General features: G+C 41.3%; 1 protein-coding gene across 8 annotated transcripts in view; it reads left to right on the top strand.

Moving 5' to 3' along the window:
- FAT1 (FAT atypical cadherin 1) overlaps positions 1–16,248 on the top strand; it is a 139,144-nt gene that overhangs the window by 86,380 nt on the left and 36,516 nt on the right. For 6 of the 8 annotated variants that reach the window (XM_032298881.1, XM_032298879.1, XM_032298884.1 and 3 more), the window contains exons 4-10: positions 970–1,031; positions 3,798–4,127; positions 4,517–4,727; positions 5,894–5,962; positions 6,859–6,998; positions 11,575–11,850; positions 11,972–12,182. In XM_032298881.1, the coding sequence (XP_032154772.1) occupies positions 970–1,031; positions 3,798–4,127; positions 4,517–4,727; positions 5,894–5,962; positions 6,859–6,998; positions 11,575–11,850; positions 11,972–12,182 (1,299 nt within the window). The remainder of the gene's footprint in view (positions 1–969; positions 1,032–3,797; positions 4,128–4,516; positions 4,728–5,893; positions 5,963–6,858; positions 6,999–11,574; positions 11,851–11,971; positions 12,183–16,248) is intronic. The other 2 variants (XM_032298880.1, XM_032298882.1) reach the window with 1 other exon arrangement.

Below are 16,248 nucleotides of genomic sequence, written 5' to 3'. Positions count from 1 at the left end.
CCTCACCTGATTTTAAGGCCGGAGGTGCATCCTCCTGCAAGCACCTGTCCGCCATCACCCTGGATTGGGGCAGCATTTTAGTGGTTAGGGGAATGTTGTTTGTGTGTTTGGTGAATCACAAGAATATATTTTATAAATTATAATTGCCTTCGGGTTCCAGCATATGCTGACAGTTTAGGCAGTTATTAAAGTTCTCAAGAGAGGTCAAAACTCATATAGATATTCTAGTTGGAAAGAAAAAAAATTTTTTTTTAAGAATATGGAATTTCTTTGAGAATCATTTATCATGGTAAATTAAATGAGCAAGATTACCTGGAAAATGACATTACTTTTTCTTTTTTTAAAGATGGGGTCTCACCTTGATGGCCAGGCTGGTCTTGAACTCCTGACCTCAGGTGATCCACCCACCTTGGCCTCCCAAAGTGCTAGGATTAGAGGCGTGAGCCACCGCGCCCGGCGTTTTTTTTCTTTTTCTTTTTTTAATATTTATTTATTTCTTACTTTCTATAACAGTTTTTTATTTATGAGCTTGGATAAGTCAAAGGTAATAAGTTAGAGCTATTTTCAGTGACCCTTTTAAAATACAGAAGTTGTTTCTGTCAACTCTTCATTGTCTATTGAACAGTTAAAGGAGGTGGATGAGATTCAAATCCTGGATAACTTCATCTCACTTTAAAAAAATCTTTTCTGACAAAATGTATGTTGAAACTACTAACAAATAGAAACTGTGACTGATTTGGGTTTTCCCACTTTCTTAATATATATCATTTATGTTTTTGAGTCATGAAAGTGAGAAAATATCAAGTATATTGTTGTTTGTAGAGAAAATAACCATACCTGGAAATTATGTTTCTTTAGTAATCTTACTTTTTTTCCTTGAGAAGAAATTTGCGAGAGTGTGGTTTTTATTGCAGTATTTTGTAATGGGACTTATTTTGTGAGGATTAATGAACTGCTGTCATTTTACAGGCCTCATCACAACTACATCAAGGAAGCTAGACCGAGAGCAGCAAGATGAACACATACTAGAGGTAAGTATTTTTTTTTTATCTTTAATATTTAAAGATTTGTATTTGTAAGTGTCACGGGAAAGAATAATCTTGTCCCCATTAACTGGTATTCTTAGCTGTTGACATTTTGTCGTATTATTATTTACTGGTTATTAGGAAAAAGGAATGTAAAGAGATTGTTAACGGATACAGCTCATGTTTCCTTTACCCCAGTGCCATTCCCAGATACACAGCCACTGTCATGGGCTGTCTGTGCTTTCTGCTCGTGCACGCAGGGAGCAAACATAACTGTGGATAGTGTCACTTGGAATTCATCTGCATTTCGATAAGTGATGTTTCTCTGTATACATCTCTTTTCCCTTTAGTATTACGTTTTTGAGATATACTTATGTTGGTATTTGTAGTTCTAGTTCAGCCTTTTTAACTAGAGGTAACTGTTTCCGGATTCAGTTTTTTTTTTTTTTTTTTTTTGTTCTCCAACAGTTGCATTATTTTTGCATTTTAAACTGTAAATTATTTAGTTAGTGCTTCTTAAATGCCTCAAAAGTAAAAGTAGATTGAAGTCTCAGATGTGCTCTTCTAGAAAGTTCTAATAAAGCTTCTCATTGTCATGAGTAATTTAAAATGCCTTCTGGTTCTTAAAAAACCCACAGCTTGTTATCATTTGTTGGTCACCTGGGTTTTGGCTAATTAATAGTTAATAATGTTGCAGTGAAAACTGTGTAATTTGGAGAGGGGAGGTGGCGTGTAACGTCGACGTAGATTGATGAGATCATGGACGTGCCACCAGGAAGCAGCCAGCAGACGGGCGGCCCCTGGAGCGGGACTAGAGACCCCCGTGTCCCGTGTGGAAGCTGGTGTTCATCATCAAAGCCAGACTCGAAAAGACCACTTGATTTTGTTTAATTGTCAGTGCTCCTCTTCCACTCTAACAGTATAAGGGACAAAATTCTAAACTGTCATTTTTGAAATCCTCTTTTTATATTGCTGTTTATAACGCTGCCTGCTTCATTTCGTTTTATCCTTGGCCAGATTTTCTTAACTTGGTCAGTCACTCGTTTCCATGGGTGTGCAGTGCATGTGTGCGTGTGTGCCTGAATTAGGAATACCCTCTCGAAAAGGTGGTTTCACAGCCACGGTGCGTTCCCCATTGGCAATTTCTTCCCATATCACATCTGAGTTTTTAGTTCATAGGGTATGTAGTTCCCTTGAATTCATTTTCATTATGCTAGAGCAGAGTTTTGAATTTTCATTCCATCACTGCAAGGATTGACAGAAGGGGTGAATGCTGTCACTGACAAAAATAAACAGATGGCAAAATAGGAGAGCAGCAGTTCAACTGACATTTTGCTCTGTTCCTTGCAAATATCACATTAATTGCATACCTTACTCCAGAGCCCTCTTTTCTTAGTGAATATCAAATGCTAGGTGGAAGCAGATACCAGATATATAGCATTTTGAAAGTAATATTTAGACATTGGTGAGAAGGTTTCCCTTCAGTGTTCATATCTTGTGTATTTTTCAGTAGGGCCCTGTTGGGGAGGTGATTTGAGAACCAGTGCTGGCATTGATCTGGCTGTCTTGGAGGTAGTTTGTCTCCACTGCATGTTGAAAGCCGTGACTAGCTACTGGTCTTGAACCCAAACTTAGGAACAATTTGGTGATGAATACTTAAAAAAAAACATAGTGCTTGCTCATATTTTTCTTTACTGTTTTTCTAAAGCTCATATGCAAACTGATGAAAAGGAAGTGTTTTGAGAGTTTAAAATAATAAAGCTTGGTTTTATTTTATTTTGAAAAAGCTTAGGAGGGTAAATAATATAAAGAAGGACAAGTACTGAAACACTTTTGACAAGCACCATGGGGATATAGTCACACTTTAATAAACAACAGGATTTACACCTGCCAGGCTTCAGTCTACTTTAATGTTTTTAGTATTTTGGTAATTAATTTGGAAGGAGGTGGGGGTTTGGGTGGGGGGAAAATAAGTATTACTAATGTCATTACATTTACTCTACCCATTGATGGAAACATGAACACTGGATTTAAGGGTGAAATGGTCGCTTACGAATGTAGAAACAGTCATCAGTGTGGTCCTCAAGCCTCTCTCATATTTTTTCCTAAATAGACTATAAGAATATGTGGATAGTTTACTTAAAATGAAAGTTATTTTACCTGCATTTTACTGAAATCTTATTTAATAAGTTGGTCTTAAATATAAATATTTATGTCCACTCTCCTATAAAACGTCCGTAGAGGAAAACAGCCACAGTAAAAAGGTGATCACTAGTATTAGAATGTGTACTATTTATTTAACATGTACTTTAAAACGACAGCTTAGCATACTTTATTGATGGAGTTTAACATCTTTAATGTGATGTATGGAAATTTTATTTTTAAGGGCATAGAATGTATATTGTTTTTAAGAAGACTCTTTAAATGTGTAAAGCAGAATCTTCCTGTGTCTCTTCCATGACCTAAAGGTACTAAGTTTTTAGGAGCTCAGCATGTGGGTGAGGTTCACTTTCCAGTTACAGTAGTGCGAGGGGAGAGCCTGCTTGGTCAGGAAGGGGTGCGAGGGCACAGCTGTTTCTTTCTTCCCGTGCCAGCCCCCAACTCTCCCTGTAGAGATGGGAGGCCTCACCTCCTTGAGGCTGTTGCTGGAATGAGGAGGAGGTGTGTGTGTGCCCTCACGCCGTGCGAAGTGTAGAGCTTTACACACCTGCCGAGTAGCATTAGGAAGAAGGGGTGTCTTAACATGTTAATCTGTTAACTTTAAAAATACAGGTTACTGTGACAGACAACGGTAGTCCCCCCAAATCAACTATTGCCAGAATCATCGTGAAAATCCTTGATGAAAATGACAACAAACCCCAGTTTCTGCAAAAGTTCTACAAAATCAGACTCCCTGAGCGGGAGAAGCCAGACCGAGAGAGAGCTGCCAGGCGAGAGCCCGTCTACCGCGTCATAGCCACCGACAAAGACGAAGGCCCCAACGCCGAAATCTCCTACAGCATCGAGGATGGGAATGAGCACGGCAAATTTTTTATTGAACCGAAAACTGGAGTGGTTTCGTCCAAGAAGTTCTCCGCAGCTGGAGAATATGACATTCTTTCAGTGAGTGAAGATTGTGGTCTTGTAATTTCCTGTGTGTGGTGACTGTAAACCTCATGTTGTGTTTCTCCTGCAATAACTTTATTTCTGTTTCGTAAATGGTGGAAGTGTTTGTGGCCTCACCACCCGTTAGGCAGCGCGATGGATCACGTTTGGGAAGGATGGGTTTGGTTTTCCTTTTCGGTTGTCACTCAGGGTGCTTATTGTTTATGTGGAATGTGGTCATGAAAGGGTTGTTCTTTTATCAGGCAAAACGCGTTCAAAACGCAGTATACAAATGTTAAATGTCTGAAATCGGCCCAGTTTAAGCCCAAACCAGTCTGTGCTTCCTTCATTTCTGGCCCGTAATTTCTGATTTGCTGTTTTTAATCCCCTGTGCCCGTGTTTTATAGATTAAAGCAGTTGACAATGGTCGCCCTCAAAAGTCATCAACCACCAGGCTCCATATCGAATGGATCTCCAAACCCAAACCATCCCCGGAGCCCATTTCATTCGAAGAATCATTTTTTACCTTTACTGTGATGGAAAGTGACCCCGTTGCTCACATGATTGGAGTAATATCTGTCGAGCCTCCTGGAATACCTCTTTGGTTTGACATCACTGGTAAGCATTCCTCCTTGTTTTCATTGTCCTCATGGGTTACGCTGAGGAGAACCTGCATACGGTTTGATGAGTTTTATACACATTTCAGGATTTAAAATTGGGAATAAGATCAACAAGTGGATAATTTGCTTTAAATTGTAATATTTTGATTGCAAAATTTTTTACAATATGCAGCATACATTAAACTTGTCTCAAATAGGTGCTCGATTCTACCAAGTTATTAATATAAAAATAAAGTTTTTGGAAAGTACATCACAGAGTTACAGACAAAACCCTGAATGTTTTGGTCCAAAAGCAGAGTTTCTTAATGTTTAATTATTGGTACACAACCTATGGCCTGTTGTTATTTTTAGTGAATATGATTGGAACATTTAAAGTTACTATGCCTGTGTGACTCTCACATGTGAGTATTTAATAAGGAATAAGCTTACAGAATTTTATTTGTATACATTTAAAGTTATGGCACCAGTTACGAGTTTCTAGTTTTATTTGCCTCATTTTCAATAGGAAGGATTCATTAGATTATTTCCTCCTCCAATAAAGTTTACATGTTAAAGCCATTTCTTCTTATTTGTCATGTAGTTTAAATTAGACATTGAGTGTAATACTGTATTCAACATTTTTAAAATTTCACCTTAGACTTTGGCATCTTAGATTATTTTTTATTGTTTCCTCGCATATCAGTTACAAGGTATTTACGAACAGGAGTATCTGTTGCGATTCATTCTATCTAGGGGGGACTTTATGTCCATTTTTCCTCTTCTGCCCCTTAGTTATGTTACCTCCAAGCCCCCAAAAGTTGCAGCTGATGGACCCAGACCACTGGGCGAGTCCGGCCAGGCCTTACCTTTGTAACTTTGACGTGAAATGGTTGGGCTGTTTTCCCAGTTTGGTGATTGTGTGAAATTGATGTCATCAACACCTATGAAACCATGACAGCATAGTTTTAAGGGAAGGGGGAAAAGACACACTTTTCATAGTTAACTCTAATCCAAACCGTTTGTTTGCTCTCTGTTAACTTTTATCACGTTTCCAGATCGACAGGCTGCTGCTCGGCAGTACCTGACCTCGCTGTGTCACCTTGCTGTGCTTGGACCTGGTTTGATTGATTGCTCTTATTCTGTGCTTGCTTTCCATGCGTGCTTGCTTCTTTTTGGCTGTGCCAGGAGACACACTTGCTAGAGAAGTGTTTTACATCTTTCAGATGACTTGTGACCCGAACTGTACAGCAGAAGGTATCTGCTGAGATCACATAATTTGCCTCAGATTATGAGATCTAAAATAAAAGCCTTGTTTTTCTTTTACCTTTTTTTATTTCCAGTGACTACCCTGCATTGCTGTTCCTTTTCATAGTGTACGCATGGTCACCCATCCCACCTGCCAACGTGTTGACACATAATGCTCACCTAGCTCCACGGTTTTAGGTTGCACTTAAGACGTTGTGTGTGTTTTGTTTCTTGGTTAGATTTAGTTGAATTTCATCATGACATTAAACCTCTCTTTTCATCCCATTTCATTTCATATCTCAAGGTCAATGGATTTCAAAAGAGTTTTGTCAAAAACACAATTGAAGATGCATTTGGATGATACCAGTAGGATAGAAACTCGTTTCATTAAGCTTTGTGTTCGTCAAAAATGAGAAAAGAAATTCTTCTCAGATAGTTTACAGTAGCCAGGACTAATTGAAGTTAATGACCACTGTCTTTTTTCCGGAGTGAACACTGATTTTTAATAGCTACTTTGTTAGGGGAATTTGCTCAAAGTGTCAGAAAGTTTTGTTAGTAAGTAAACTTTTAAATGGCCGGTGATGCTTCATGCTACCACTATACAAATTGAGGAGAAATTCAGAACCCCTGAAAAAGCAAATTGAAAGTAACTCTTTGGCAGTACTAGCCACGTCTTTGTTTTCAGAGCTGCTTTTCTTGCTTTCTGTCAGGTGGTCTCTTGCCTTAACGGGCATTGTCTGTAATTGGCCGCTCTTCTCTTCTCTTTCAAGATGCTCCACCTTGGAAGCTCTTTGCTAGTATATTAGAAGTTTTTCTCAGTGCCGTTAAGTATTAGAAAGCTACCAAATAAACTAGACTGTCATCCTGTGACCTGTTTGTACTTTTTTTGTCCTAATTTAAACTAGGTGGCAATTACGGCAGTCACTTTGATGTGGACAAGGGGACTGGGACCATCATTGTTGCCAAACCTCTTGATGCAGAACAGAAGTCAAACTATAACCTCACAGTGGAAGCTACCGATGGAACCACCGCCATCCTTACTCAGGTAACTGAATGGCCAATGATGCTCTTGTCAGAGGAGGATTGAGATAGCATTCTGACTTGGGTCCACAGGCAGTGTGAGCAGTGGGTCTGCCCTGTGAGGTTCTAAAATCAGAAGTTCGTATGTTTGTATAGTTTACACACATGCACGCTAAGAATTTATATTTAGGGAAAGAAAGTTAATTGCAGATCCCAATTTAGGTTTTGCATGTAATTAAGCAGCTTTGAGAATTTTGAAGGAAGACTTCGAAAACCAAACCAATGTTGTTATACCATAAACATCTAATTTTATACTCATTTTAAACGATATTAATGTAACGTACATCACTGTTGAGAATTAAGTCATTTTCTGTAAAACTGGCTAAAGCAATGAATCTTCTAAATCACGTTTTTGGGATTCCCCTCGGTTGCCTTAAAGAAGGCTGTATAAAATAACTAATACAGTTGTTCTAATAATTCCTGTAACACCTTTATTTGTTCCTATCTGATAATCGAGATGGCCAGATTATGGGGATTTCAAACTTAAGTGTTAAAATCCTGTAAGTTAAATTTAAATTCTCTTCTTTCTTATTTTCTTTGGTTCTCCGTGTGGGCCGTTTGAAGTGTACAAAAAGAGTATTCCTGGAGAGAGCAATCATCGTGAGCTTTCAGGAGGAGGCAGAGCGTCGTTCATTCATTCATTTAATAAGTATTTGTTGCACATTTGTTACATGCCAGGCACCATACTGGAAGCTGAACAGTCAGAAACCAAACAGCCAACAGTCTTGCCCTGTTGGAGCCTACACTATGACGTTGGAGCTAAGGGCTTGTTTATAACCTACTGTGGCCTAAATGTAAACAAAGAAGTTAAATGTCAGAGAACAAGATGCTTCTGACTTTCGATGTCTGGACTTAGATTATACTGTTTTAAGTCTTAACATAAAAATTATAGTCTGTGATGTCTTTTCAATTAATAAGTGGGTAGATAATTTAAAGCCATTTATAAAAATATTTCTCCAAATCCTTGTGATTTTTAGTGTCTATAAAATTGATCTATGTACAGTCTATGCTTTTGGGGTTATTTTGAGATTATCTTGTAAAAGTTCTCATGTGGTCTTAAAATGTCAATTTTGTTGGTAGCTGTTCTCATTCTAGAGACAAGTGGAATCTATTGATTTTCTCTCTTTAGACATAAGCCCTTGTAGTAAAATTTTAGAGTAGGAGAATGAGAACAAAAGCATCATACATTGTGATAAATCTTAGCAGGCGAATTCTGAGAGAAATATTTAAGGGGTGTAACTGTTGACCTGTTCACAGAATCGACTACCCAGAAATCTAACAAAAGGGATCTTTATAAACAGTGGAAATGGCCCAATGTGCCAAGCGTTCTCATCACTAAAGACAATGTGTCTATGGATAATTAACACTGCTCCTCTTCCCAATAATTGCATTCTTCATTAGTGCAGTTAAAAGTTTAGCATGAAATATGATGGACGTCAACTAAAATTCCTATAAAACCCAGGAAATACATTCTCGTTTCCTTTCTTGGGGACACAAAATATCTTACATTTCATTGCCTCCTTTATACTTATATAACTCATTTGGGGCCACCCTCATAGGATCTTGATGCTGTCCTAATTGCTGGCAGAGACAGGCATTCAGACTGCAGGAGAACGGTGAGCCCAGGTTGACCTGTTAAGATGTTGGACAAAGGGAACGATGCGTGTTTAGATTATTTTTCCTCTTGAGCCGAGAACCTGGAAATATGAATCTGGGCGGGGCTGGCAGGGGAGCAGCAGCTGCCGCGTGGAGTACGGCACAGAAATCCGCAGGGCGCAGAGGCGCTAGGATACAGCGGGGATGAATTGAGGCTTGGAGGTAACACTCAAAAATCAACACAGCAGGTTTTGTGTATCCAGATCAGGGGCAGCAGATGCCAGTTTGAGAAGGTCTAGGTGAGCACTGGTGGGTCACACAGGCAACCCCTGGCAGAGGCATGTGGCGGGAGGCCGGAGAACTTCCAGTGCCCCGTGGACACGGCTCTCCTGCCCTTCCTGGCCTGCGTGTGCTGCTTATGACACTGACCGGCATCGATTCCAGTCACTTCACTTTGTCTTGTGTCTCCTGGCAACTTGCCAAATCCAGTTCCTTTTTTTTCTCTTGCATTCTAACAGCTTTGCTTTCATATCTTCTTCCGCTTTCTCTCAAGAATCAGCGTGGTGGCCTCTGGAGCAGGTCGCTCCGTTAGAATCCTGGCTCCACCTCTTATGCCTGTGTCCACAGGCAAATAGCTGTAACTCCCTGTGTGTCCATTTTCTCACCTGGAAAGTGGGGCTGGTGGTAAGCATCCTCTGGAGTTCCTAGGAAGGTTGATGAGGTGACACGCAGGGCGCTTTTTCTCCACGTTCTGAGAGCCTGTTTCCCGGAAAGCACTCAGAAAGCTGTACTTGTTACCCGTGAGCACTGGGTTGGGCTCTCGTCCCATGGACAGTCAGTTCACCTTGCAGTCACCTTCCTTCATCCCTGCTGCTCGTCTTGGAGGTGAGTTTCTTCCGACCAAAGGCAGCTGTGTGATTCTCTCACATCAGTTCAGGAGTCAAGGCCCTGCCTATTTGATTCTGCCTTCGTCTCGCTCCTTTACTGTATGACCCCTCAGTTCCAAGTCCTCTCCAGCCTCTAAAGGGCAGGATAGGGTATTCCATTCCACTGCTTGCCTTCGTGTCTTTGACGCAGCCCTTCTTCGTATTTGCTCACCTGCCAGCCACCCTCTCAGGAGCTTTCTGACCATCTCAGCCAGTCTCTGGACTCTAAAAAACTTCCTCAGTAATACACCAGACATGGTTAGGCTCTGCATGTGCAGAACGTTGCGTGGTGAGCCTGGTGGCTCCATGAGGGCAGGGACTGTTCAGGCTGATTCCACACCCCCCTGTGTTATGTAGGCAACTGTTGGACATGGAAATGCACAATCAGTATGTTTCAGTGGAATTGCTTTTACTTTGTTTTTTTCTGCTTAATAATGGTTGAGCTTGGAGCAGGATTAAGCTGCTCTGCCCAGTACCTACTACATGGGGAAAGTAATTTTAAAATTCATAGTGGAAATGAAAGTGTAGTCTAATTTATGGTATTGGCCTTTATAGCCGTCCCTTCTGGATTACCACGGACCTGTAAAAGTGAGGCATCTGTAGTTTTGAAGGTTGACATAGCTTTCACATGAAACCTTTCCGTGGCTTGGTGTACGCGTTTAGAATTCATACAAAATGTAATGTTATATTTTATCTGACTCAAACATCCGTGCTGCCTCCGTCTTCTGTGACGCACTGACGTGGCCCTCATGGAAGGCCTCTGTTCACGGCCCGCCCCGTGCGCTCCGCAGCTCTGCCTGCGCGTTCCTGGGACTCCAGCCTCCTGTGCCCCTGGGACCAGCAGGTCCCTTTGTTCCATATACCCCCACAAAGCTCAGCTTTCTTCTTCAGAAACTCTAAACCATGTTTTATAATTGGCAGTGATTCCCACTGTGCCATGTCCATACGTCTTTTCATTATGAAAATTAATCCTCTTACTGTCAAATTTTTTTTTATAATTTAGCTTAGTACCAAGTTTCTTCGCATATGCGTTTCTTCATCTGAAGGTTTTACTTTATATAGACATAGAGAGTTTATTTTTTCAATCTATTTAAATTGCTTTTAGGGAATCAGTGGATTTACTACATACATGTAGGTTTATGATCACAGGAATACAGTGGTTTCTAAACACATTTCTTATGTTTTCTTTTTACATGTTAAAAAAAACCTATGATCAGGGGCTTGGGATGTCAAGGATGAGAATGAGAAATTAAGGTAATAGGATTGCCTGTCTCACTCGGTAGGTTGGTATTGCAGATTCAAATCTGATTTAAGAAATTAGCCTTCTGTAAATCCTGGTAAAGTAAATTGTTACCTTTACATGAGTATCTACAAACACCTTCTCTGTAGAGACAGAGAGAAGTTAAGCCTCGTTTCAGAAAGGCGTGGCAAGTGTGAAAACTATACACTTTTTTTTTTTTTTTTTTTTTTTTTTTTGTGACGGAGTTTCGCTCTTGTTACCCAGGCTGGAGTGCAATGGTGCGATCTCGGCTCACCGTAACCTCCGCCTCCTGGGTTCAGGCAATTCTCCTGCCTCAGCCTCCTGAGTAGCTGGGATTACGGGCACGTGCCACCATGCCCAGCTAATTTTTTTGTAGTTTTAGTAGAGACGGGGTTTCACCATGTTGACCAGGACGGTCTCGATCTCTTGACCTCGTGATCCACCCGCCTCGGCCTCCCAAAGTGCTGGGATTACAGGCTTGAGCCACCGCGCCCGGCTATACACGTTTTGTCTCCAGAGTTAGCTGCAAGAATTTGGAAAGGTCATGATTATCTTACTCATACTCAGATAAGTAATATACCAATGGGAAATGTTGTAAGAAATGTATGATTCTTGATTTTTGTTGCCTTTCTCATATTTGTATTTTATTTTGCTACAGTATCTTTTTTTTTCAGTGTGCATGACTTTTTTCATGATGCTTTAAGTATTAAAACTTCGTAATTGGAACTATCGTGTGAGTGCTTTTGTCATCCCTACAGGTATTCATCAAAGTCATAGACACAAATGACCATCGTCCTCAGTTTTCTACGTCAAAATACGAAGTTGTTATTCCTGAAGATACGGTGCCGGAGACAGAAATTTTGCAAATCAGTGCTACGGATCAGGATGAGAAAAACAAACTAATCTACACTCTGCAGAGCAGTACAGACCCCTTGAGTCTCAAGAAATTTCGCCTGGACCCTGCAACCGGCTCTCTCTATACTTCTGAGAAACTTGATCATGAAGCCATTCACCAGCACGTCCTCACAGTCATGGTAACTCCCGCTTGCTTTCTGCCAGCATGTGGTCCTGAGGCCTGTGTGTGTCTGAGCGTGTGATTTTTAATTAGTTACAAGGAAAACACCAATGGCATTGATAATGTGTTGATTCTTTCAGGTAAGAGATCAAGATGTGCCTGTAAAACGCAACTTTGCAAGGATTGTGGTGGATGTCGGCGACACGAATGACCACGCCCCGTGGTTCACCGCTTCCTCCTACAAAGGGCGGGTTTACGAATCGGCAGCCGTTGGCTCAGTTGTGTTGCAGGTCACAGCTCTGGACAAGGACAAAGGGAAAAATGCTGAAGTGCTGTACTCGATTGAGTCAGGTATTTTTGGAGCATTCAGTGGAGTTTTAAATTTGCAATCGTTAAAAGTCTATTTCTGCTTTTCCAAAATCAGTTCTGGTATTGAAGCATTTCTGTGTATCTGCAAAAATTGCTTAAATGGATCTCTAGATACAATTTAGAGAGTTTGGGGAAGTTCTTGGGGAATTCACCATATTAGCACAGTTCAAGGCTCTGAGAAGCCCTGGAGTAAAGGAAACTTTATTTGACCAATTCGTTATTTCTGAAATTATTTTAACCACACTTTCTTCCATAAACACACTTAGGAAGATGCTTGTCTAGTAATTTAACATTTTACTTTTTGGTCAGAGAGTATTTTCTCTTGAGCAGAGCAGGAAGTTCCTTGACAGTGTTGACTCCTCTCATTGTAACTGGCTCAAACCTCAGAAAGGTGTGTCATGCCCCTCCCACCCCTTCCAGATTTACCTGGATTTTTGCCACTCACCTTTAACAGGTGAATTTTGCTCATGGAATTGGGTTGAGGACTAGACCCCAGAGCTGGGGCCTGTCGGGGTGGGGCCTAAGGCAGCAAGGCAGAAAAAACCAGGTGCAGTTGTGGGCCTGGATGGTTTCCAGACCCGGAGGCCAAGAGATCCAGAGTTGGCGTAACAAGGTGGGGCACCAGGGAGCAGTCCTGCCATAGCAGGATGTTTTTGGTCTCTTCTGTTTTCCTCTGCCATTCCCTCATTCATTCCTTCCTTCCTTCATTCATTCATTCATTCCGTGGGCTGATGAAGCTGGCTTTATGTGCCAGGTGCCCTGCTGGGAACATTCATCCTTGTGCATGGTACTTGGGGGTTGCCATTGGGTTCACAAATGCATATCTTGTAAAAGTTCCACCCCTGATTGAAACAGGGCTCGGCTTTAAAGCATATGATCTGTACAGTCAGAAGTCACGTTGCTTTAGGACTTTGCTGTGCATGGCAGATCTCTGAAAGCAATGAAATGCTGAGAAGACGGTTTACGGTTTTCCATTTTCCTCAGTGCCATTGGTAGCACGAGGAATATAGTGCCTTTCAGTCTTCTCTGTAATGAGTTTAGATAATTAAAATCTGCCATTTAACTTGTCCTCTTTTTTTTTTTTTTAAGCCTGTAGGTCTGCATATTTAGAAATTGTCTCTCCTAGGCATTAGAATTGGTATAGGTATAGATTAACTATAAATCATGTAATCAAAATCGGAGGAAATGGAGAGTAATTCTTAAAAACCTACTGATGTGTTCTAGGTGGCTAAATTATGTTTATTTAACATACTTGAAATTTCATTTATTTCCCTTAAAACAACCAAATTGAGTTAATTAGTCACAGGTAAGATCTCATGCACTGTCTGTGATTGCAGTGTTAAAATGTCTTGTAGTGTAGTTAGGGCCTTCAATAAAGATGAAGTGTTTTTCCACCGGTTCCAAAGTTTGCAGTTAGGAACACAATGCATTCCATTTGTGCATGCCTGAGTACTTCAGTGAAGTAATTCTGTCGCAGACACAGTGACTGGGTTTATGTAGGAGAAAATGTTAAACTTCCCCTTAGCTTTCACATAATTTTCAACAACTGGGTGGTTAAAATATTATTGTTGGTGTCTGAGTAAAAGCATGTGCATTCTTTGAATGCCTCTAATGACTGATAGGATTAGTAATCTGGTATTCTGAGAATGGACCCTCTCCTCAATGAATAGATAATACCAATGGCCTATTCTGGTGTAGAATTAGGACTCTGAAGAAGCTATTTTTATAGCTTTGGTAATATAAAAGGACAGTTAGAAGACCAGTACTATTAAGCTGCAGTAGAATTGTGTGGAGGGTGTGTGTGCGTGTGTTGGGGATGCAGGTGGACGTCTGTTGGAATTGTACGAACTATAACGTGTTCATACAAATGCCTTTCATTTAAGTCTGTGCATAATTACCTGCTTCTAATTTGTGTCCGATTACATTTAAAGTTCAAAAAGACTAGTTATAAATTCAGTACATAACCCTGCATATTTAATTAGCAGCAATTAGTTGAGCAAAAGGTTTGGGCTGATTAGGCATCTTCAGGGAAAAAGGAATTAATTAAGAGATTTTCAGTAACAATTGAGTTACATGCTAGAGACACGTCAGTGCCATACTCTGGTCTGTACGGTGTTTTCTTCCTTTTATGTTTGTTTAATAAAGTAGATTATTAGAGTACTTCTTCAAAACCATTTTAACACCTGGAAATAGAAGACACTCCATAAATAAATAAACTTACTGATTAGAATTGGTTTTCTTCCTCAAACTTAAGTTAAATATAATTGCCTTGAAAGTCAATAGAGGGTACCACTCTGCCAGTCAGCAGGCCCTCACTGAACTTCCACAGTGAGTCCACAGGGAAAGAGACAGACTCCCCTTCACAGTTCTGTGTAATACACTTAATAGCTTCAGAGCAAAATTAGCTGATTTGTCTCGATAATTGCCCTGTTCACATATAGAGAACAATTTAAAGTTGTTAAAAAGTCACTGATATTGTAGCTGAAGTCAGCAAATCATCCCCGGCCTCTTACAGACCTTTTCTACGAGCTTATGACGTCACTCGTCACCACATGTGCCTCTCAGCGTCTGGTGAATGCACCTGACCTGAGGCCAGGCAGGGGCACTCTGCCACTCAGCAGCCCTCAGTGTTTCTCCATGCCAACATGTTGTTGCTTTCCCATCTGCAAAGGTGATGATTTCTGCCTTAATCTGCATGTATGTGGGATCCACATATCACATCACGAGCTGGGTTCCTGTTTAACCTTGTTATTGGCGACGTGCTCCAAGCTGTGTTTATCAGAGTCTGATGCCCCAGATAATAAAGGATGTTTCTGAATCTCGCATGGCCAATAGAGAGCAAGGTTGTAATAGATGCCGTAAAGGAAACACAGGGTGATGACACAAACAGTCATGCCCCACAGCGAGGCCAAGGAAGGCCTCGCCATCACACTTTCAGCAGAAAGCATTTGGGTGAGGCCTGAAGGGATGGATGGGTGGAGAAGCAGTACAGAGAGCAGGGGAAGACTCTTCCAGGAGTGGATGTGTCAGATACTGGGGCTCTGGGATGAGTGTGCTCTCAGGATGGAGGACGAAGAGGATGCCCGATTGGCTGGAGGGCAGGGAGCAAGTTGTACCTCCTCCCGTGCAGATAAAGTTGATTCATTCCTCCACTTGAGGCTTGATTATTTGAAGCTTCATTGGCAAGATAAGATTATCCTGTACAAAACAAGAGAAAAATGGATATAGAAGAATGAATGTGAAATATGGGGGTCAGCTAGTGAAGCAGACCTAGGGAGGTCTGAGGGGCAGGGATGAAGACAGTTGTCACGGCTGCCTCGGTCTCCTGTGTCGGGCTGGGCAGTCAGCCGCAGTTTTAGAAGGTGAGGGTGGTGCACAGGTAGGATGAGAAAAGGATCCTGGAGTTCTGACGGGGGCCGAAAATGCAGTCAGGAAAGGCCTGGAATCACTGACTCATAAATACAGACAGGCTGGAAATTGGTGTCTGAACAGCCTGGCAGAGGCAGCAGGACCCGGGTTCAGCTCAGAGCTTCAGGGCCCGATGAAAGGCTGGCCCTCCGCCCTGTTGCAGACTGAGGCACTGCGTTGGGGCCTGGACACAGAGCCAGGAAGGCTTAATAAAAACCAGGCTGGATCTGGTCTCCCAAAAGTGGCCGTGGATCTTTGGAAAAATGTGTTAAAGGAAGGAAATGAAGACTGTAGAGGAAGTGTTTACTGTTAATGATGTGGAGAGAGAAATGCTTGGTAATCCTCTGGTTTGCAGCCCACACTAAGTAGCTGTGGTCTGTGAAATGCCACACTCATGGCAAGCCTAGGGCAAGAATTTGAGAAAGCAGTTAAGTAGCAGGTGAGCTTTGTTTTGGGTAAGTGGAATAGAATAGTTCATTTGGGAAAAATGAATTCTGTGCTGTGATGAGGATGATGAATTCTGGATGCTTGTTTATGAAACAGGAAAAAGGGTGGTGGGCTCGTGGATGGATTAAACCTGAGAGCCTGCAGCACCATCCTGATTGACTTATCCAAAAGGGTTATAGAGAGCTACTCATTT

The sequence above is a fragment of the Sapajus apella genome, unplaced genomic scaffold, assembly GCF_009761245.1.
Source record: "Sapajus apella isolate SASKATOON/1434 unplaced genomic scaffold, GSC_monkey_1.0 scaffold39, whole genome shotgun sequence".
Classification (NCBI taxonomy): Eukaryota; Metazoa; Chordata; class Mammalia; order Primates; family Cebidae; genus Sapajus; species Sapajus apella.
Note: the sequence above shows the minus strand (reverse complement) of the source record. Positions and strands in the feature narration are given on the sequence as shown.